Source organism: Diplotaxodon limnothrissa, linkage group LG3 (genome assembly GCF_057381915.1).
Source record: "Diplotaxodon limnothrissa isolate DT_005_m linkage group LG3, D_limnothrissa_male_GT1.1, whole genome shotgun sequence".
Taxonomy (NCBI): domain Eukaryota; kingdom Metazoa; phylum Chordata; class Actinopteri; order Cichliformes; family Cichlidae; genus Diplotaxodon; species Diplotaxodon limnothrissa.
Window position 1 is genome coordinate 11,430,752 of NC_140598.1, and position 24,630 is coordinate 11,455,381.

The 24,630-nt window shown below is 42.2% G+C and overlaps 1 protein-coding gene and 1 long non-coding RNA gene across 2 annotated transcripts; one reads left to right on the forward strand and one right to left on the reverse strand.

Moving 5' to 3' along the window:
• Positions 1 to 5,964: 5,964 nt before the first annotated feature.
• LOC146634524 (OX-2 membrane glycoprotein-like) lies at positions 5,965 to 8,477 on the reverse strand. The gene is made up of 3 exons (XM_085349904.1): positions 8,423 to 8,477; positions 6,392 to 6,730; positions 5,965 to 6,299 (listed from the first exon to the last, which is right to left on the reverse strand). The coding sequence occupies exons 1-3, from the start codon at positions 8,475 to 8,477 to the stop codon at positions 5,965 to 5,967; spliced, it is 729 nt and encodes a 242-aa protein (XP_085206030.1).
• A 13,942-nt stretch (positions 8,478 to 22,419) lies between these two features.
• LOC146634525 (uncharacterized) lies at positions 22,420 to 23,753 on the forward strand. The gene is made up of 3 exons (XR_014907054.1): positions 22,420 to 22,729; positions 23,478 to 23,609; positions 23,720 to 23,753. It is a non-coding gene; the product is annotated as an uncharacterized LOC146634525 (long non-coding RNA).
• Positions 23,754 to 24,630: the final 877 nt, after the last annotated feature.

The following is a 24,630-nucleotide window of genomic DNA, read 5'->3' on the forward strand; positions in this document are numbered from 1 at the left end:
ATAAAGAAACCATAGAGGAACAAACAATGTTGTTTGCTACGTTCTAACATGGCAATCTAAATAACAGTAATGCAAACATATATATTTATCAATAAAAACAGATCGCCTTTTCACTGTTACAAAAGTCAAGTATATCAATGTTTGTTCAGCTTTCATAAATGTAAGTTTATAAGTACATAGTACATTTTTTGGTCCAACTTCTTTTAATACATGCAACACATTTCAGAACATTTGGGACAGAGACAACAAAAGACTGGAAATACTTCGTAAAAATCTGGTGAAACACTTTAAAGCCAGTGGGATTAAATGGGAAACATAAAATGTAATACTAGACAAAGACTGATTGAATCATGAAGCAAAGAATTAATAACTAAATCACAAGTAGAAAATGTTATGCAGATATTATTGGATAGATTTTGGTGTAGAAAAAAATGACAAGAAATCAAAAATGAAAGTTATCTGGTCTTTTTCTTTAAAGAGTAGCCTACTGCAGAGCAGCAACACTGACAAAGACCATCATCACCAATACTGCAGCTAATACAATGATCCAGGAGGAAACTTGAAAAAGCAGGAAAAATGTGACACTGATCAAAATGAATACATCAATTATTGATCAAAGAGAAAATGCATACTACCACAATGCATTGTTATTGCATCTCAGTTTCTCACCATCACTGATAATCTGACGTCTGCTGGACCTCAGGAATCGTCTCCATCACCTCTCTGTGAGGAGCAGAGAGCACTCGTGCTGCACATCCCACCTGTGTGCTGTGTTTACGTGAACCTGAGAGCACAGCTGTAGTGGTGACAGTGAATGTAGCGTTGGTGTTGGACACACTGACAGTGTTGTACTGTGAGAAGCTGAGGTGTTGTTGTGAGAGTGTTACAGTGGGAGCAGGTCGACCAGTGGCTGAACAGGAAACAACCCACTCTTCAGCAGAGTTTGACTCTCTGACATCAACAACAGGTTCATGCAGCTCTGTGAAGGATCAGGAGATATAAAATAAGGAGTATATTGTTAAAGATACATTGACTTCTAACACATGTAACGCATTAAGGTAAAATTTCTTACCATAAGGATGTGTTACACGATTTATAAACCCCAGTTTGTTAATTATTTGTTCATTATTCATAACTATATACTTAATTTTTTAAAAATTAAGTGTTTTTGGTCAAATGGAATTTCTTTTTGGGTAATTTTAGCCCCTTTTAGCCCTCTGCCAAAATATTTTAACCTTTCTGTCTCTAACAGTAAAACATCGTTCCTTTATCTTCTGTGTCTGGTGTGTTGGTCAGGATTAGCTAGCTTGGCAAAAAGTTCACATTAAACAGTTAAAGTGTGTTACTGTGAGGTGTGTGTTCGTACTATGAGTCACAGCTCGAGTTTTCTTGCGGGTGAAGGTTTTTCACCTCGCTGTCATTCTTGCATAAAAGTGTTTGACCCCTTCAGAAAAAAAAAACGAAATTTGGGATTATTTTTTGTTTTGTTCATTGTGTGTATTTGTTTCTACTTTTTACTTTTTCTTTTACTGTGTACAGCACTTTGGTCAACCTGTGTTGTTTTTAGACATGGTTATTGATTGATTGATATGTCTTTGATTAAAATACAGCCTACTCCACATCCTCCAAGTTACAGAGAAGAGGAACCATCTAGGGTGAACTTGTGCACTTGGTATTGGCTGTCATGGTCCCTGTGCCTCTCCGGCTCGCTCATGTTGGCCACAGGTTTGTTTTGTTTTCTCTCCTGCTTCCCTGGGTGGAGCTCATTGTGGGCTCTCACCCTTGGCCCACGTATCTGCGGTGATTTCTACACCTGTTGCTGATCAGGCGGCGTCCCCCTTGCCTATTTAACGCTGCGGCACGGAGTATTCGGCACTGGAATGTTGAACCTCCCATGTTCGTGCTCTCAGCTCTCCTAAGACAAACTCTCTCAGTGTTGTGTGGCGTATTGATCTAATTGGACTCTTTGTGTTTAGATCTCCCCGGAACTGGTGGCGGACCCTGACCTGTGATCCCTGTGTGTGTCAACATAAGTGGAAATTGGAGCGAGAGTGGCTGTGGAGAAGCGAGTGTGCGTAAGAAGAGGAGTGGCGGAGTTTGGGCCGAGTGGGGAGCGAGTGTGGATTCCTTCCCCTGGAGCCCTGAAGCCCTGCCCCATTCACTGTATATACACATCACTGTGGTTTCCCTTCTGTGTTAATAAATTGTCAACCCTTTGCTTGCCAGAACGCTGCCTGCGTCTGAATCCATCTGTTAGCCCTGACATTGGATACCTGGAAATCAGTGAAGGGACCATTTTTTTTATTTTTTTTTTATTTTTATTTTTATTTTTTTTTGGCCTGTCCCGTTTGGCTCTTTTGCCATCAGAATTGTTGTCTAAAGGCAAAGAAAGATGCCCAACGGATTTACTTTACCAAACTGACCATCCCAGCCTTGCCGTAATGGTCCATTTGATTCACCTTTTATTGTTTATTTTATTTTCACTTACTGAATACGGGACAGACTTGACTGGGGGAAAGAAGGGGAGAAAGAAAGAGGGAAAGAGAAACAGCTGAGAAGAGGGACGGGGGAGAAGGGCAAAAGACAAAAACCAACAGAACGGGCAGAGAAAAAAAAATGCATATATCAATCACCTGGATCACCTGCTGAGAAAGAAAAAAGAAAGCAAGCAGAAGAGAACAAGAGTAATAGAATAAACAACATCACAATGATATATGGGAATATGACAGTAAATACTAAATGTTAAACATTATTGTGCAGCACATAAGATCAACAGAACACAGTGTGCTTTGAGGTAGGAGCCAAAAAGGGTGTAGTTTGTGGGTGTGATCACCCGTGTGTACACCTGTGAGCATGGACGCGCTTGTTTTTTGTTTTTTAAAAGGTTCCTTCATGTAATAATCTGCTAGAGGGTGTGGGGGGGCCACAGCCCCGTCCTCCAGGGCGTGAAGCAGGTGTGGAGGAGATCAAAACTCCAGACATCCAGAGGCCCCCAGAACACAAGAGACCAAGGAAGACCAACAGAGGGGCAGCTGCGCCACTGTCCCGGAAAGAGCTGAGGAGAGTCCCAGATGAGGGCTCACTCAGCAGCCGCGGAGCAGAAGCCAGGGGGAGTTGCAGTGACGCGCCCGTGAGCTCCGCCGGCAGCCAGCTGCGCCTGAGTGACCGAGCCCCAGGCCGAGAGGCCGGGGGCACCCCACCTCCGAAGTGGCCCGAGCGAGCCCCAGGCTCCAGGCCCCGATAAGCGGCCGCCAAGGAGTGAGCCGGTGTGTACCTGGACGCCCATCCCCGGACACAAAGAACCACCAACGCACCGATGTCTGAGGGGGTCCGCCACTGGCAGGGGAAGTGGTGGTAGGGGGAGATAGGCCTCCAAACCTTGGAGGGCCTGAGATGTCCCCAGAGAGGTGGCGCCTGACACCCAACCTGACATATAGACACAGACATACAGGCACACACAGATACAAACATCCATTCCCACCCTCATGCTCTCATATGCACTTACTCCACACTCAACCAACGTGGAGACAGACATAAAGAGACGTTGTACACACGATCACACTCCCCAAGCGTACTCTATGAACCGGGTCTAGGTGCCCCCGCCCCTGGAGGGGGGAACTGCACCCAGACCCAGGTGATGTTTCCCTTTTCCCTGCGGTGGGGGGAGGCAGACCGCCCCGACTCCGCAGCAGCAGGAAGGCTCCACACTCCAGACCGCAGTCGGACGGCCAACTCCTCCTCCTAGTCCTAGCCCCCCTGCTCCAGCAGGTCGCAGAGAACGGGGGTGAGAGAAGACTCCAAACCTCCCTCCACCCGCTCATTGTAATGTTGATGCATGTGTGTTCTAAGGTGCATTTAAAACCCAGGAGGGCATGGAGCTACCTGCCAGAGAGCAGCAGGTAAGCGCATGGTCCCTCCTGCTAGCCCTCAATGTCTACGTGTATTTAAAATTGAGAGGTGGGTAACGATGCCAGGGGTGGGGTGTACACCCTGATGGTACTTTGGACTCCGTGTATCGTGCCCACCCCCAAGATCCTATATGTATGTGTAATGAGAGTGTGAGTAATGTGAATGTCTAAGTTGTGGGATAAAATTGAGGCAGAGGCAGCCAGAAGGGGACAGAGGGGGGGGGGGGGGGGTATGCACCCTGGTGACATACCCCTACTCCAAGGCCCTGCATGTGTGGGTGGTTGTGGTGGAGCGGGAAGAGGGAGGCAGCTGGAGATGGGGAGGGAAGGAAGGGAGGGGCAAGTGACCCCTCCCTGGGGCCAGCTCCCCCGCTGACCCCAGTAGGCACCCCCATACTCCGCGACCCGCCAGGGAAGGGGGGCCCAGGCCCATCCAGACCGGGGCCAGTGCAGCAGCGCCGCCCGGCCCCACAGAGCCCGGGACAGTCCACCCAACCCCACCACAGAGAAAACTGCACCCACCCCACCATCCACTCATCTTCCAGACTACATAAGACAATAAACACCCAGGCTGAGATCTTCCTCCACCTCTCCTGTATCTCCCCCTCCTGCAGAGGGAGCTCCTGAGGAGAGGAAAGCTCCTGCAAGATGTGACAATCTCCCCCACCAGTTGAAGAGCCCCCCAGGTGGCTCGACGCACCGGCGGCACCCTGCTCCAGGGCTGGGCCCCCATGCACCCACCCGCCCACAACCCCGGCAACACACCAACCAGGACCCAAGCCCCCGAGGCCCGGTCCGGGTCCCAGCCCAGAGACGGAGCGCCCCCAGAACCTCACGCCCATCCCGGACCCACCCAGGGGCAGCCAGACTACCAGGTCAGTAACCCACGTCCGTCAGCACAGACCCTCCCCTAGCCCCGTTGCACGCAGCCGCGAGGAAACAGTCACCGGAGAGCCAACAGAGCCCCCAGTGAAGGGACCATTAATGCTTCAACTTGTACACAGGTTTGAGAGCAACCACCCAAAAGCTTCTGCTAATAAACACTAGTCTGTGTTTGTGATGCAAATGTTTCTGGCTGTGTTCACAAACATTTAGTAAGGTGAGTGAGGAATATTAATACTTATTATTAGATCATTAGCAGACTGTAGAACTTGACTGCACGCCAAGGTGGCAGTTCAGCCATTTGATTCATGTTGCAGCAGCTCATGAGTGAATGAACATCGTGCAATAAAAGTACTTCTAGAAGTACATTTTTGCAAAAACGTACATTGTGGAGGAATGTAGGGAAGACACGAGGGAGCCCAATATTTTACTCAAACGTTAATCGCTGCATCACACAACTGAACATTCAAAGCGCCAAAACCTAACCCTCTCACTTCCCGTTACACTGGGTACGAGTGGAGCTACCTGGTGGTATGTACTTACATTTATTTAAATTTACTTGAGTAGGGTAGAGTCATGCTAATGACCTAATAATTTTATTCAGGTGTGTTGCAGCAGAGATACATTTAAAAGCTTCAGGACGCTGGCTCTCAAGGCCTGGAGTTTGACACCCCTGCTTTACACAAAGATGGGTTAAATCACAGTGCAAAGAACGAATGAATAAATGAAATATAAAAAATAAATAATTATTAAATAGTCTTACACATCAATGTCATTGGTTGACTTTTGAAGTATTTGAATCCTTATTGGGTTCCCTGAGTGACAGAAGGATTAAAACACTTTAAAATCAGTACTGAAAATATGTGCAGACATTACTAGATAGATTTAGGGTTAGAATCAATAAATCACTATCATGTTAATAAGATAAGACACATTACAAAACGACATACTAGAAAGTGAAAAGGTAACTTTTCTTCAAGCAGAATAGTGGAGCAACAGAAAAAGACAAACCCCAACACCAGCACTGCTGCAGCTATTACAGTGATTGAGGGAAAATCTGTGAAAAAAACAGAAAAACGTGACGCTGACCAACAATAATACATCACTCATGAAGTACTGAAGTCATTGTCATTAGATCCCAGTCAAATTTACCCAAGTATCATCCGTCTTTAGTCTAGTCTGTGGTATACAGAAAGAGTTTCTCACCACCAACAGATGTTTTTTGGACCTCAGGAATCGTCACCATCACCTCTCTGTGAGGAGCAGAGAGCACTCGTGCTGCACATCCCACCTGTGTGCTGTGTTTACGTGAACCTGAGAGCACAGCTGTAGTGGTGACAGTGAAAGTAGCGTTGGTGTTGGACACACTGACAGTGTTGTACTGTGAGAAGCTGAGGTGTTGTTGTGAGAGTGTTACAGTGGGAGCAGGTCGACCAGTGGCTGAACAGGAAACAACCCACTCTTCAGCAGAGTTTGACTCTCTGACATCAACAACAGGTTCATGCAGCTCTGTGAAGGATCAGGAGATATTGCAAGGAATATGTTGCTGAAAGGAAATCAGTTTCTAGCACATTTAAACACATTAATGCAAAAGTTCTTACCATAGACTTGGAAACAGGTTCTACCAGTGAAGGAGCCTTCAGGATAAGTGTTAAACAGACAGTGATAGCATCCTTCATCCTGCTCCGTCACATTCCTGATGACTATGGAGCAGTTCTGTAGTCCAGTGTATTTAAACTTGACTTTATCGTTAAAGCCATCATTCACTCTCTGACCATAGTACTTGCTGTAGGTGGCAACATTTGTCTCCACATCACGTGAGATTTTCTGCCATGTGACCTGAAGGACGTCTTTAGTGTCCAAGAGCTGACAGCTGAATTCAGCATCTTCTCCCACTGCTGCCAGCACAGTCTGCTGTGTTTGGACCACTGCTGTTAGAGCTGCATGGAGAATAACATGAGTTAGAGATGTGGAACTGAGAGGTATTGATGGGAAGGATTAAACAATCATTCGGGTCATGGAGTAGTCTGTGTTTTAGGCTCAAACAAATTGACATATGGGTACCACTTAAATGTGATGTAGACTATAAATATAAACCTGACACTCATTGTTTCATACTGTATGTTTCAGGGACATTTTCTTTCATCTATAAAAAAAAAGTAAGACAATTCAGTTAGCTACCAACTAAACAAAGAAAGTCAGATAGATGTACAGATCGTGTCTATATTGGTTCTGTTGGTCCATGACCAATTCTGGAGGTCTGTACTGCATTTGAACTTTTTCAACAATTTGGAGGTCCAACCATGATTTAAGCTGGACATCAATATGGCGTTCAACATTAGAACCTTGGACTTGATGTATATTTTTTGGACATCATGTAGATATCTATGACAAGTGCAGGGAATTTAAAGGTTGAATTGAGGTCATATTTTTTATTTACAAAATATCAATATTGGGGTTACAAAACAATCCCTTCAGTGGACCAAAAATGAATTATAAAACCCATCACTTCAACATAACCAATACCAGGACTGGTATTGACTGGTAACTCGTGCTACTGTAGAAATTCCCATTGATTTTCTACATTTTCCCAGAGGCCTCCCCTTCTGTGGATTACTAGTATGTTATTTATTAATTTGTGCCTCAATTATTTCAGATCAGTTATTTCACTGGGGAAGCCCTATATTGCCCACTTCCTAATTTCAGCACTGTTTGATCTTTCTCTTTAGCATGTATGTAACTTTGGTTTGTTGAGATTTTGGCATTACTTCTGTCATAAACATTCTCTCTCAGACATAAGTGACTAAGATTTCTGTGGTTACCCAGAACATTTTAATAGACTTTTTGTAATCAATCAGGTCTTCAACCCCTTCTTTTTAAAATAGTGTATAAACCGTATGTATGTGTGAAAGACTGTTAATGTTTTGATAAATTGTTTATTTTAGTACAATTGGTGAGTGTGTTTAGCCACTTCACACTACTACACTTTGCTCTAAACTACATTCCTTCTCTGAACAGTATATATGTGAATGGACTGACGGATCTTTTCATTTCAAATGTTAAATAATTGTCAGTAAACTACTTATGACCTGAACTCCGTCTCTGTCTAATGGAAATGAGTGCCTTCTTGTTTTTAACTACATTGGGGTTGTGAAACGTCTTTTACATTGTAGGCCACATACAACCCAATTTTTGTTAATTTACCAACCATACATACATAACACACAAACATGTGGTTTATCTATTGCTTTCATCGTAATATGAATAGGCATGGGGCAACCTTTAACAAAACAGTCTAAAGCTGTTTTCACACAGCTCTCAAAACAGTCTCATTAATCTGAATGATGAACAACTCATGACACAGAAAGTTGATTTTGTTCTTTTTTATTAGGCTGAATGTTCAGTGGGAGAAACGTTTTGTCACTCATTCAAACAAAATCTAAACTCTTCAGTAATTGTATCTCCCTCTAATTCTGTCTAAAGACAATCTCTTTGTCACTTCAGAGAAAAGTTCTCACATTTTAGGATCAATTTTTAATTATTACGAGTGAAGGTTCTTGTTTTCTTTTTTTTTTTCTCTTGTCACAATAAATAACTTTAAAAAAAAAACAACAATACGGAATAAAACTTACCTTTTGAAAAGGCCATAAAAAGAAAAAACAAACACAGAATCCCACAGTCTGACATGGTGCACGTCTCTGTGTCCCCACTGGCTATTGTACCACGTATTGAAACAACGTCGTACAATAGCCAAATTATTGAAAACTCAAATGTCCCCGAAGGAAGAATCTCCCTTCCTTGTGGGACATTCCAAGGCATGTTAGAATGATCACCTGTACCAAGTAAAGTACAAAAACTTCCCAGTGCAGAGTTTCATCAGTGTTTTAATCAGCAAACTCAATCATTTTTTTCTGCATTTTGAAAATTCAGTAAAGCTGTAGGTGTCAACATTTGTCTCCACATCTTGTAAGATTTTCTGTCATATGACCTGAAGGATGTATTTAGTCTCCGAGAGCTGACAGCTGAATTCAGCATCTTCTCCCACTGCAGCCAGCACAGTCTGCTGTGCTTGTATCACTGTTGTTAGAGCTGCACAAACAAAATAAGAGGCTTTCATAGTCCGTGTTTTATGTTTCATTTAAAGAAAAAAACAACAACTACATAACAGAATTCACTGAGGTACATACTGAACTTACAGGACAGAAACAAAGTACCAATCCTATTGCAGTAGTATATCTCCAGTAACAATACCAGCATTGGTATCAATACGATTGATAACTGCATCAATCTGCCCACATCTAACTCGTGCTATTGTAGAAATTCCCTGTGAATTTTCTCAGAAGCCTTCCCTCCGCGCATTACTGGTATGTTATTTATTATTTTGTGCTCCAAGTTCAGTTATTTCACTGGGGAAGCCCCGTAATGCCCACTTCTTCATTTCAGCACTGTTTGATCTTTCCCTTTAACATGTATGTAACTTTGGCTTGTTGAGATTTTAGCATTACTTCTGTCACCAACATTTTAATGCTATCTTTACTCTGTTATAATCATCTCTCTATCTCAGGCATAACTGACTGAGATTTCTTTGGAAAAGTTCTCACATTTATGACCTTCTTAGGAGCTTCTTGTTTTGTTTTGTTTTGTTTTCCTGTCACAATAAATAACTTAAAAAACCAAAAATGACAATATGGAATAAAACTTACCTTTTGAAGAGGCCATTAGAAAAACTAACAAATGTATAATCCCACAGTCTGACATGTTGCACCATTTGCCATGTCTGTCCCCTCCCTGGCTATTATACAATGCATAGTGTTAGATTATAATAGTATTTTATGCCATGTTATACCCCTAATTAAAGATTGTGAATTATTAGGTAGTTTTAGTTTGCATTATTCTCCTGAATTAGAAGAATGCACAGAAATAAATTATTTTTCAAGAATAATTAAATAGATTCAACATCTTTCTTCAACAGAATTGCAGACTGCACAGATGGTACCTTCCCAAAGGAAAAAGTACTATAGCTTACTAGGGTATATTAGACTTAATAGTTACTATATACAGTAATGGACTTCTATACATTTTAGATCAGATTAAAACTTTGGGTGTAAGATTAAGATAATTATTTATTAAAAGCTAGATATTTTAAATGAGAATAAGAAAGAAAAGTATGTCTTTGTGCCCCCTTTTCCCTGTTCATGCCCTATCGGCCCCCTTGGCTAAACTTTGCTAGATCCGCCCCTGCACAGTTACCAGCCATCAGCTGTTTAGAAAAGAATCCTGGTGTAGAAAGTAATATTAAATAAATTCTAACAACAGATTATCAAACTTAAACATGCTGCTGTTGTTCAGCCGCTGGTTTCCTCTTTCTGGTGCAAAGTGGGCCAATAGCAGGAGAGGGAGGGAGAGAGAAGAGGCAGTCGCTCCATATATCCGTTGTTAAGCTTAACGCGGGAATGCTTTACAAACATTCAGAGATGAACTTGCACACTTGCTTTACTTCTCTCTGGGATCAGTTCCTCAGAGGTGAAATGCCGGTTTGGTAGCGAGGCTACAAATGCTTAACCAGACCGCAGACAGGTCTCGCATGCCACAGCCGCTCTATCACGTGACCCATACTGCTCCGACGTGCTACAGTTATGAGCCGAGTTACGCCATGTTGCAAGTTTTGTGAGGTGCTTTTTTGATATTTAATGGATCGGATTACATTTTTGATTTTTCTCCGATATCCGATCCAGTAATTTAGGTCAGTATCGGACCGATACCAATACCGATACGTAATATCGGATCGGTCCATCTCTAGTCCTAACTTCACCCATGTCTGCACCTCTCTCTCCAATGAGAGGTAAGATGGCGCCGATGTGTATGGCTTGCCGTCTGTTCCTCCACGTTTCTGTTTTAATGTTTTCATTTTGTTATGATGTCGACTCCCTGCTGGTCTATGATTGCCAAGTTTTACTTGATCTCCGACTATCTCCCAATACGCCGGTGTGTAGACTGGGAAATGCACACAAAATACCGCCTCCACTCCTGTCGTTGGTTCCTACTCACCTGCTCCGTGTACCTGTGCCGTCTCCGCGGAAGCGGGGCCGCCGTCGCGGCAAAAGGAGTGGGAGATTGGTGAAACTGAAGGCCTGTCTGGCATTTCGTTGTGCTGTCCCTGGCGTTACCTGTCGTGCCCCTTTCCACTGGCATCTTCGTAGGCCGTCCTATGCGTGTCTGGTGCCGCTCGCTGGCTCTGGGCTGTTCCCGCCCGGCCGCTCCCTGCCTCCCTGTCCACGGCGGCGCGGAGTGAGTATGCAAAACCTGCGTTATGTTGCGCGAGCTTCAAAGTCTAGTGACTATTCAACTCCGGCCAAATTTGGCCTGGTAAACGCCAGATTGGTATCGAATAAGACTTTTATCCTTAAGGAATATTTTTTGTCACACTACTTGGACTTTCTCTGCTTAACTGAGACGTGGATAACTGCTGGTGATTCCAGCGCGTTTGCAGAACTTTTGCCTTCGGACTGCTGCTATTTTAATGTCCCACGCAGATCTGGTTGAGGTGGAGGAGTAGCTACTATCTTCAGAGATCGCTACAAGTGCAAGCAGGTTTCATTGGAATTTAATTTTTCCAGTTTTGAACTGTTACTGTTTGAAATAGCCTGTTCTCCCCCCGTACACAATAATATACAGGGCCCCAAAATACAGTAAAGACTTTATAAAGGAATTTGCTGCATTTCTAACTGAAGTCACGATAAAATATGACTCCTTTCTTATTGTTGGGGATTTTAATATTCATGTGTGCTGTCCAGATAAGCCCATGGTTAAAGACTTTTTGAATCTTACTGATTCTTTTAATTTAGTTCGATGTGTGTCTGCACCCACGCAACAGTGTGGCCACACTCTCGATCTGGTTTTAGGTTTCATTGCCTGTTTTTAATCTGAAAGTCTCCGATCCTGTTTTCTCTGATCATATGCCGGTTCTGTTTGACATCTCTTTGTCTAGAAATGAATTCAGGGGGCTTGTCCCTGCAAAGACATCTCGTTTGTTAAATTCTTCCACGGCAGCACGGTTCTCCACCTGCTATAATCAGTTCTCCATTCCTGAGACACTCCAATATGTAGAGGAACTGAGTTTTTGGTTTCATACCACTTGTCAGACTGTCTTGGATATTGTTGCCCCTCTAAAAATTAAGCATCCTAAGACAAAGCTTGAACCCTGGTTGAACGATGAAACCTGTGCCGCGAGGCGTGAATGTCGTAGGGCTGAGCGGAGATGGAAAAAAGATAACTTACAGGTCTCTTTACAAAGTTTAAGAGAGTGCTGGGCTTTATATCAGCTTACAATAAAAGAAGCAAAGCGGAAACACTTTGCAAACATTATTATGGTGAATTATCAGAAACCACATATATTATTTAAGTCAATTGAGACTATTTTAAGCCCTCCCTCTGCTCTTAGTCTTGAGCCTTCACTTGAAATGTGTGAAAGGTTTCTGCACTTCTTTATAAACAAGGTAGCCTCGGCTAGCGTGCAGATTATTTTGCCCACATCTGACCCGCCTGATCTTCCAATTTGCTCAGCTGTCTTTCAACAGTTTGAGTCGGTTACTCTTGCTCAGCTACAGGAGGTGGTGGATCATTTAAAGCCTGTAGGCTCACCTTATGATCCTATCCCTCCCCTTTTTTCTGAAAGAAGTTTTTTCTACCATAGGTCCAACCATTTTAACCATTTTAAATAGCAGCCTTACTTCAGGTATGGTTCCAAAGAATTTTAAAGATGCAATTGTGCAACCACTTCTTAAGAAACCTGTGCTAGATACAAACGCTGTTGAGAACTTTAGACCAATATCTAAGCTGCCCTTTTTATCTAAAGTCTTGGAAAAAATTGTATATGACCAATTGATCTCATACTTGAATGCACAAAATGCGCAGGAGATTTTTCAATCTGGTTTTAACCCTTTAAGACCTACCATAGAACCAAGTCCGCTAGAGATTATTTTATATTTTTACATGCTGTGGAGCCATTTTTGGGAGCATTTCAAGTTGCTATACATCAATACAACCATTATAGCCCAGATTTTAATAATATGCATGCATTAAGTGCATAGTAACTACAAAAATTGCAAAAAAGTGCAATAAACTACAAAAAAATTGAAAATCGTTTTTGTTTTTTAACATATATTTCTAGTTAGAGAAATTTAAGAGGCTTATCCCTCAAAACTGTTAATACAAAAAAGTTGCACAAAATAGTTTCCTACCACAGCAAATTTATTTTAAGTGTCTTCATAGTTTTATTTTTGAAATACACCAATTTTTATACACTGCAGGAAAAACGAAAATAAATATTATAATGCAAATTTGCAAAAACAACAGCATCTGCATCAAAATAAACTATTTCCAGCAGTGCAATATGAGTCCTCAGCATCCTAGAAACGACACAGAAAGTCAGAAAGTCAAACATAACTTTTAAAAACACCAGTATAGGCTCATAAGGCCCTGATGGTAAAAAACTACATTTCCGCGAAAATGACGTCACTTCCGGTTTCGGGCAGGTCATGGCAGACATGCGCTAGTTCGTGCTGATGGTCGTAGGAAGTGTTACACACAGCTGATCGGATCGGCAAAGCGTGTTTCTGGAATATTATGTTTTTGTTGCTGCAAGTGCTTTTTATGCAGTTTTTGCAAAGCCATATGTGGAAGGAAACTGTGACCGAGGACAAGCTGATGGCTTAAGATGTAAGTACAACTCCTCCGGTTTAATATGCAAAAAAATTATTGCGCTAGCTTACGTGGTTGCAGAGCTACCGGGATTTACAAATAGTTACGCAAAACAGAGCGTGCCCGCTCCGACCGGCTTTAAAGGGTTAAAGCAATGCATAGCACTGAATCAGCACTTTTAAGAATTTTTAATAATATATTTTTATCATGTGATTCTGGTGAAGGTCTCATTCTTATTTTACTCGATTTAACTGCTGCATTTGACACTGTAGACCATGAAATTTTAATCTCACGTTTGGAGCAGTGTGTCGGTATAACAGGTGTAGCTCTGAAATGGTTCAGGTCTTACTTAACAAACTGAAACTTTTCAGTTCGCTTAGGAAACTGTGAGTCCTCCTGTGCTCCATTGTCTCATGGAGTACCACAGGGTTCCATTCTGGGTCCTATCCTGTTTTCACTTTATTTACTTCAGTTGGGCTCAATTTTTAGAAAACACAGACTCTCATTTCACTGTTATGCAGATGACTGCCAGATTTATGTTCCTCTTAAAAAGAAAGATGGGTCATCTGTAAATCGTTTACAAACATGTCTGGAGGACGTCAAGTCGTGGTTGGCGTTAAACTTTCTTTGTTTTAATGATTCTAAAACTGAAGTAATGGTGTTCAGACCTGCCTCCACTGCTGTTCCGTGTATTGATTTGCAATCCCTGAAATCATTCTGTAAACCAGAGATTGTTAATCTGGGTTTTAAAATGGATCCTGAGCTTAAGCTTGAAAGCCAGATCGGGTTGGTTGTAAGGTCTAGTTTCTTTCATCTGAGGCAACTGGCCAAAATTAAGCACTTTCTTACGAGACAGCAATTTGAAACAGTAATCGTCCGGGTACACACCGGCTCACTCCTTGGCGGCCGCTTGTCGGGGCCTGGGGCCTGGGGCTCGCTCGGGCCCCTTTGGAGGTGGGGTGCCCCCGGCCTCTCGGCCTGGGGCTCGGTCACTCAGGCACAGCTGGGGGCCGGCGGAGCTCACGGGCGCGTCACTGCAACTCCCCCTGACTTCTGCTCCGCGGCTGCTGGGCGAGCCCTCATCTGGGACTCTCCTCAGCTCTTACTGGAACAGTGGCACGGCTGCCCCTCTGTTGGTCTTCCATGGTCTCTTGTGTTCTGGGGGCCTCTGGATGTCTGGAGTTTTGATCTCCTCCATACCCGCTTCACACCCTGGAGGACGGGGCTGTGGCCCCCCCACACTCCCTAGCAGATCATTACATGGAGAAACCTTTGGAATGCAAGCATGCTGATCCACACAGGTATGCACACATGGGTATTCACAGACGCGGACTAAAGCCTTCTTGGCTGCTGCCTCAAAGCACACTGTGCGCTGTCTATCTTGCGTGCTGCACAATATCGTTTATTATTTAGTAAATATTGATATCTATGACTAGCTAGTTTATTGTGATGGTGCTTTGTTTTCTCTATTATTATGTTGCTCTTTGTTGTTTGCTGTCTCCTCTGTTTGTTTTTTTTGTTTGTTTTTTTTTTTCTCCATACAGGTGACCCAGGAGTTCATTTTTTTTTTCTCTCTCTTCCCCCCCCTTCTCACCGTCTCTTCTCCCCTTTGGTTTTCTTTCTTTCTCTCCCCCTCTTTCTCTCATTCATTCCCCCTGTCCTATTTATTAAAAAAAAAAAAAAAAAAAAAAAAAAAAAAATGACAAAGGATGAACTGAAGCTCTGCCATCACGTAATGTCGCATACTGCTGTTTCTGATGTCATTTAGAAAAAAAAGAAAAAAAAAAAAAAGAAACAGTAATCCACGCTTTTGTAACCGTTCGGCTGGATTACTGTAATTCTCTTTATTTTGGGGTGAGTCGATCTTCTGTTTTTCGACTGCAGTTAGTCCAGAATGCTGCTGCACGCCTTTTAACTGGCACTCGTAGATATGAGCATATCACCCCAGTTTTAAATTCACTTCATTGGCTGCCCGTGCATTTTAGGATCCATTTTAAGCTGCTTTTATTTGTTTTTAAATGTTTGTCCAATGCTCAGGTGACTGTGGAGGCCAGACCAGACCATCTGGTCAGCACTCCATCACGCTCCTTCTTGGTCAAACAGCCCTCACACAGCCCGGAGGTGTGTTTGGTGTCATTGTCCTGCAGCAGGAGGAGCAACCACTGCACCAGCGTAGAGTTTTGACAATCAGTCCAGAGGTCCAGAAACTTCAGCCCATAGATGTCTGTGCCTCCCTCCATTGATATGCCTCTTGGGTCATTACTGGCCCACTATCAAACTGGCCATGCAGAACGATGTTACAACTTCTCTGGACCCTTTCATATCTGTCATATGTGTTCAGGGTGAAAAACACAGTCTGCCAGTGGTGGCCTGATAATTCTGGTATTCTATGGCAAATGTCAATCATGCATGGTTCCAGCCAGTTAAAGTCCCAAACTCCGTGACATGACCCCAGCCACAGTGTGGGCTGTGGACTACGTGGAGCTTGAAGTGTGGACCCAGAAGCAGACGCGTGAAAACAAAAGTTAACTTTAACCAAAAGAGAACCGTTTATTCAAGGCTGGTGAGCAAAACAAAACAAAAGGCAGGAGTAAACTAAAGGAAAACTAACCAAGACTAAAGTGGGGAAACTAAACACTGGGAACATGGAACACTTGGACATAACTGTCATGGTGGGGTACACCGGTGTGATGATGAAGTGGACCCAAGTGCAGACAGGGAAGGAGACAGAACTAAGTTTTGAAAAAAAAGGCAAGCCGTTTATTTAGGTTATAAACATGAATACAAAATGAAAGCATCATGAGCAGTGGCAAAAACTAAACTGAAACCAAAATAGGAAAACTGACTGTGACAAAACTGTGATAACTTTGAATCAACTACAGGACTTTAAACTAACTTTTTGACATGGGCACACCAGTACGCCTAACTTTAAAAATGTAGGCGTACCGGCACAAAAGTTAGGTGCACTCAAATTTTTCGACCGCATCGCTTAACACCACAATTTACATGTGCACTTTCTTTGGGGGGGAAAGCAGTCCTTACAGACAATATTCATTTCTAAATTATTAACTAACAAACTGAAAATGTTAAGCTTAATCATCATCTCGGCCTCCTCTGACGACCTGTTTGCTGCTGTCTGTTGCTGAAAGGCAGCGGGGAGAGGGGACACTTGGGCAGTGCATTTATCGCAGCATATAATGTCTTTCCTGGATACACTGTGCTTTTTCAGCATTCAAAGATTGATGGCAGAGCACTGGCTATGAATTTCAGATGGATCAGGCCTTAACTTAACAAAGGCAGGCCTTAACTTAACTTAACAAAAAAGTTATCAATAGTTCTTTTCATCTGTTCTTATTACCCACAGCTACATCCGCTTCTCTCGGGCCTAGGCTACTCACTAGGGCTGGGTATCATCACTGATTTCTATAATCCATTTGATTCTGGTTCTCAAAGTCCTGATTCAATTCAATTTAGCCTCAGACAGTCAGAAATATTATAATTCTGATCATTTATCAGTAGTGATACATGTGAGACTCCTGGTCTGGCTTTTTATAGCAGATAACCTTAAAAATATTCTGCAATATTCTGCAATTTTGCATAATTTTAAGAAGTTTGAATTTCTTCAGTATTGAACAGCAGAAATTAGGCTTTCTTGTCCGAGGTCAAGTGAAAAAAGAAAAAGACAGCGCTGTAAACAACGGTAGACTGGTGGGTAATAAGTGAATTAATAATGCAGAAAACAGAGATTTGAGACGGGAAACTGTTCTTGAAGTACACACAGAGAGAGGGAGCTGTGCAGGAAGTGTGATTTTTATCGTGGTGGAAGCAAAACAGCAAAAGTCAGAGGGAATTCATGATGACATCAAATGTGAAGCGTGGTTTGCTGCTTCTTTTGCTGCTGGCTCGGCGAATTTTGGCTGGAGAGAGACAAAACCTGCAGCTCAGAATCAGCGCAAAAAAGACGTAAACACAGAGCGGACCCGACGCATCAGAATCGCTAAGCTCCGACAGCGTGTCCATGTTCGGGCCGTCGGGTGAGAAAGCCGGGAAAGACAAAGCTGATTCTGATGCGTCGGGTCCACTCTGTGTTTACGTCTGTGTGTGGAATCCGTTAATGAATTGATATCGCTTTATTCAAGCTACTCACCTCTCTCTTCCACCTGCACTTCCAACTGGACCACGGCCAATCAGAGAGGTCCCGCCCCTGACTATCTCTGATTGGTTTAGTCCACAATAGGGGCATAATGTGTGTCTGTTGTTGACCACACAGAGAGTTGCAGAGATTTATTTATTTTTGTTACCCGAACAGTTGGTCGCACCTGTGCCACCAAATTTTTTTTTTTAGTCGCACCACTGAAAAATTTGGTCGCATCTGCGACCAAATTGGTCGCACTCTAGATCCCTGAACTATGATAAGACCTGAAGGGAGGCAACGCAGACGACCTGACACTGAATAAAGAAAGACAGAGGGCTTAAATACAGACAGGAGATGATCAGGGGAAGTGGAAACACACGGGGAACAGCTGACTGAAATGAACATAATGATGCCATGGCTAAACTGAAACTAAACACAATGAACAAAGAAACAAGACTCTTTCAAAATAAACCAAGAAAAAACTGAGAGATGTAGACATGACAATTACCACAGAAGACAAGAACAGACTCACAGAAGGGGACATAGATGGAAACCTAAGCTAGAATAACACCCAACTAAATCCTAACTAATAATGGCAACACAAGAACTAAGCATATATTCAATGTAATATAAGACCTCCAAAAACACACACAGTGAACTCAAAATACTGGGTCACAGATCCAGCCCCCGACACATAACGCATAATAAACAGACAACCTGACAATGAACAAAAGGAAAGTCACACAATATATACACAAAGGGATGATAAGGGAAATGGAAACACATGGGGACATAGCAGGAACAAATTAGATGTGATGAGACAGGAGAAAGCAAAACTGAACACATTGAACACAGGACGCGAGACTGTCCAAATAAAACAGGATACAAACTAAGAGACACGGCTCGACACACAGGGACCGACATGGGGACACTGAATGAATCACAAGGAGGGGAAACATCAACAAAACACAATGATGTGACTATGGCGACTATGGAGGAAGACCAAATACAGACGGGAAATTATTTTTGATAAAAGTAATATTAATTTGACTAATGGACAGGCAGTGATAAACAGCAAACAAACTGCTTAGCTTTACAGTCTTTGTTTTATCATCTGCAACTCCTGCAGTGTGAAACAGTCTTGGTATGTCAAACATAAAAACATTTTAGATACCGCTTCATCAGGTTGCATATATATACCGTATTTCTTCATCAGAGAATCTATAATGTATTAAACTAAAAGTGTACACCTGGTTTAAAGAGTATTAACTAAATAAGAATGTGACAACTTTCAGTCATTAATGTAGCAGAGACAGAGTCTGACTAAAGGGACATCACAGTGAGACCTGTTTGATCTGTAGACACAGTCTCTCTCTACTAAAAGTGTGTTTGACTTTAACTTTCACACAAAATGATTCAGCTCCTCTAAACCCTCCAACAAACATTTACAAATGCTTAGAAACATTTTGTGTTTCTAATTACTAATGTTCCCCAGCCCCAGCATTCCCACAAATCTGTCTGTTTCCTTTTTTTAAGTTTCACTGTCTGTCTTCTAAACTTCGCTGATGCAGCTGGTCGTCTTTGTGTGAATCTGCGTGTGAAGGTAATCGAATCAGTATATATTTTTTCTGATAATATCAGCTGTGTGCAGCTTCGCTCCAGCACAAACCATAGCATTGTTCATGATGACAGATATGAACGAGGTTGACTTGTAACACCGCAGTTATGTGAGCCGTCATTTGTAAGCCTCTTAAACTTTCTTGCACTTTTACACAAAGTTTTATGGTAGTGCTTCTTCTTCTTTGGGGATTTTTGTTCAACAGACTGAAAAAAGCTGTAATATATTTTTGAAATATATTTAAATTGGTATTTAAAGGACTATAGCATATTCTAATTAGATTTATGATACTGTGTTAAGACAGTAAAATTGTGCATGTGTGTGTTTGTGTGTCTGTCTGAATTTTGCTGGTACTGCACTGATTGATGATCGTTGATGATCCACCTGACTAGTATAAATTACAGTTTTATATAACAGAACAAATTTGATATCTGTAAAAATATTTTTTAAATTCTTGCTTACTAGCTGACACTAAATTTCTAACTGATTTCTCTTCTGGGACACCCACACTGTGTGCAGTTTCATCTCAGCCCACTGTGTGATTGCACATTAAAGGACATTTCTCCCCAAATTCAATAAGCTCAGTGGATTATCATAACAGCGTATCAACAATTCATTTAAGAAATCCTTCTTAGTTGTTGTCATGAAAATCTCAGTGGATTCTTGATTTTGCTCGTCTACTCTACAGCCTGGATAGTTTCATTTCAAACTGCTGCCGTGTTTCTGCCAAATTAAAAAACAGTTCTACTCAAATTCAACAAGGTTCAGTTAATAAACAATGATTAACAAAAGATTTTGTTCATATTTCATTATATAATTCTGATCCATCAAAAATATTCCTTCTTAGAATAATCCTTTCTCTTATTGAAGATCGATTTATTTTTCTCATTTTGGTCATTCCTATTAACTCAGCCATTTCCTTAATCAATCCCACACCACCGCCCCCAAAACCATGGGAACACAGAGCAAGGAAAGCACAAAGTACACAAGAAGACGGGGACAATAAATACACACTGGATAATGAGACGAGAGGCAACGGGTGAGAGACATGATGCAGGAGAAAACTACAATAGTCACAGGAAGCAACAGTTAAAACAATAAAACAGGAAAACATGGAGAACAAGGCTTAAATTACATAGAGGAGAACAGACTGGACAGGGGAACATGAGATAGATAAATGCAGACGAGACTGAGACACTGATGGGAACAAATCATTAACCAAATGGGGGAAGTAAAACTCAAAGCTAAGTTCACAAGACATGAGACAATAAAAAAGAGGAAATGATACACAGAGACATACGCAGACATGTAGAAAACAGAAAGGGAAATACAAGTGAATGGGAAACATGACAGATGGGGAAATCAGACAATGACAGACAAACAGAGAGACAAGACAGACAAAGGGACATAACTGAAGTACAGAAAGGGATCACAAAAGCAGATATTTAGTGTTACAAAACCAAGAAGACAAACTACAATATGAAAACAGGGTACATGGGATATAGTAAATCCTAAAGCAAACTATTAACCATCCTTATATACAAAGAGCCAAACTAAAACACAAAAGACTCTCAAAAACAAAAAGGCATCACAAAACCCTGAGGAAAAAAACAGCGATCCGCCATCAGCTTCCGCTTATCCTTTTCAGGGTCGCGGGGGCGCTGGAGCCTATCCCAGCTGTCATAGGGCGAGAGGCGGGGCACACCCTGGACAGGTTGCCAATCTGTCGCAGGGCCAACACACAGGGATAGACAACGATTCGCACTCACATTCACTCGCACATTCACACCTAGTGGCAATTTGGATTATCCAACTAAATATCCCCACAAGCTGCATGTCTTTGGACGGTGGGAGGAAGCCGGAGTACCCGGAGAGAACAGCGATCCTAACAAATAATGTTGCAGTGGTTGGAGATGAAACTTTGCAGACATGTAGTAAATGGACTGATTCTTATATAGTGCTTTTCTACTCTCCTGGAGTTTTCAAAGTGCTCTATACAACAGGCCTCATTCACACAAGCACTTCTAAACACAAGTGCAAACTAATCATCAGAGGGCAACTTGGGGTTAGTATCTTGCCCAAGGATATTTGGCATGCAGGCTGGGGAAGCCAAGGTTCGAGCCACCAACCTTCCAATCAGCAGCTGATCTGCTCTACCACCTGAGCCACAGCCACCCACCCATCACAAGTGGGTGAGGCTGGTTCTGATATGGTGCTTTTCTACTCTGAGCATTCAAAGTGCTTCATACAAATGACTCATTCAAGGACTTTTCCTATGCAGAAGAGTTTTCTATCTTGGGGTTAGTATCTCGTATCAAACAAACAACCTTCCAGTTACTTCGTGACCTGCTCTAACTCCTGAGCTACAGACAGAAGAGGAGTTTGTTAAGAATTTTATGACAACTGTCAAAGTTTTTTTTCTATTGTTTATTAAATTAATCTTATTAAATTTGAGTAGAACGCTCCTTTTATTTCTCTGAAACCTTGCAGCTTTTGGTGGTTAAACTGCAAATATATAGAGAAGGTAACCCAGAGGAAGAATGCACAGAGACTTTTAGGTCAGCTATCAAGAATCATTTTTACGCATTTTGATGCAATGTTATGATATTTGATGTTGAAATTGATTAGAAATGACTAATTTCATTTCTACAGAATTATGCAGTGTGGGTGTCCAAGAAGATGAATTCAGAATTTCATGTCAACTATCATATATGATTTAATACAGAACCTTCATACACCTACCTGAAACCATTTAAATGACATTATTGAGTTCCTTCAAAGTTTCTCCATTTGAACAGAGTTGTTCTTTAATTTCTCGTGTCTCAAGCAGCAGTTTGAGGTGAAACTATGGATGCATGAAAGAGCAGCTGAGCCAAATGAGAACTGAATTTCAACTATAAAAGATGATTTTCAGAAATATTTTTCATTTTTTGAAGTTATTTTAGATTTGAATGAATCATGAATGAAGAAGCATTACCAGAAAAATTAAGAAGAAAAGACAACTTGAGTGAAAAACAAATGACACTGTGGCTTTATTTCTGTTAACTTCCTGAAAACCATGTGTGTTGTTATGTGTGTGATCAGCAAAAAGGGATAAGAAGCAGCACTACCGTAAAACTTAGCGTTGAAGCTCACGTTTGGCAGATAACGGGTGGCAGGCGTGGCTCACACTTGACCACGGTGTTGGAGAAACTCTGAGCTCCGGGTCTTTATAATCACTCTGCGGAGCTCACAGAGACTGCAGGGAGGACAGGAGGACAGAGCAGACTTTGTGAATTATTTTTTATCTTAGATGTAATATAAATTCAACACAGGCCTCTGAGGAAAAGGATCGTGCTACAAACTTTCGTTTCTCTTCCAACAGAAAGCAGAGGAGTGGAGTTACTCAGAGACTGACTGGATTAAACACACCAAAGGTTTATATTCCAGTTGGACCGTATCTCTTACCAAGGTCTGCACTACGTATCAGGATTTGATCTTATTCAGGTAATATCAGGGTTCTTATAGGGGTTTGTTCACAATAGTAACTCATGCAGCTATTTTTCAGTCTCACTGACAAAACACTTTACATGCTGCATTTTTAATAGTAAACTTCTGTTCAGTGCTTTTCTTGTCACACACTCTTACATGTGTTTTGTCTGCAGCAGCAGCAGATGTGTTGTTGTTGTTAGATTGTATTATCTGTTTAATCTCTTCAACATGGTTTTAGTTTTCTTTGTAAAGTCAGCAGCTCTGTCACTTTTCTCTGACTCCTCTTCTGCTCGACACTCAGCTGACACTCAGTTTCATTTCCACATTCATGAAGTTGTTGTCCAAGCGAATCATAGGCTCCATGATCGGTCAGCAAACTGTGTCCAGGCAGACAGGTTGGATAAGAATAACAGATTTATGTTTGATTACGCCCGTTTCCAATTCAGTTCCAGTCATTCCTGGCCCCAGGAGGTTGATGGGGGTAGGAGATGGGGGGCAGTGGGTTGTAAGCACAATGTAGATGAGTGGAGGCTTAATGTACTTAAACTTCCAGTCACAGTGAATCAGTGTGTGTCAGTGAATGCATCATGTGTGCTTCATGGCTCCATCTAGTGGACTGATAGTAGAAGTAGAGCAGCTGATGGCAGCTTCCTGTGCCTCACACTGCTGTCTGACTGCATTCAGCTGATATTTGGACAGCACACATGATGGAAAGGAGGATTTGGGTTTATGTGCACATGAATGATTTGTGTTTCCTCTGCAGGTGAAGGTAGAAAGTGTGTGTGAGCTGATGTGAATTGAGCAGCATGGATCAGTGTGAGGACAGAGAGGAGGGAGTCCCTCCCTCTAAAAGCACTCTGTGTGGGGAACATGAGAGCCAGACCAAAGCTCAGAGGTGAGATGACCATCTCTAACTGTCCATGACTCTTCTCCATGTCACAGCTCAGCACTCACATCACTGCTCCATCATTATTCACACTCATACCTCTGTGTGTTGTTTTAAAGCCCAGAGCTGTGGGGCGTACCAGGCTCAGCTGGACATAACCCTGAAACTAATCCAGAACCTGGACCTGAACCCAGCTGTGTTTCCTTGAAGAGCAACAGGTCGAAGGATTTTTATATAAACTTTAAAGGATGTTCTTCTGCTGCTGAGAGGTAATGTGTGTCTAGATGTTGTTCCTGACTCTGTATTTTTGAATAAATCCTCATGTTTAATATCAGCTCAGCTCTTTTTCACACACATTTCTATGTTGGTATGTGAAGCGGTGTGTGTTGGAGTGTTTCCACAAACACAGCAGTCAGAGTGGAAAGAGTGGATGTTGTAGGAGGTGTTTGTGTAGTGAAGAGGCTGAGTGTCTGTAGGACTCCAGCTGCTCCAGCAGGTGTCTCCTTTGTGCTTTGCTTCAAACACAGTGTAGGGAGGAGCTTCCACTCAGGTGTTTCAGGTGTTGCTGGATGGAGGAGGACAAATAGTTTTTCCCTTCAGTGACACTTTAGCAGCTCAATGTTCTGGGAGATGTTTGTCTTTATGAAGGTTTATGGATTCTTGTTCTTACTTTGGTTAAACTGAGCAATACATTTTCCATCTAACATTTAAAGTAAATTTCCAGGTGAATAAAAGATCTGCAGCTGCAGCCTCTGTGATGTTTCACAGTCTGAAAGTAACAGATTCAACCAGAGTTCAAACAAAGGCTTAATATACGTGTGTGTTTGATATAATGCCAACAAGTACAAATAGGTGTTCTTACAGGTCTTAATCACAGAGGTCTGATAAGTCTGGTGACTTTCACACTCAGCAGTTTTGCTGCCTTTTATTTTATATTGGCCTTTTTAAAGCCCTTCAAAGTCTCCCACATTCATACAGAGCTTTTAACACCAAACTCCTTTACAGTCCTTCTCCTCTCACACACGATCAC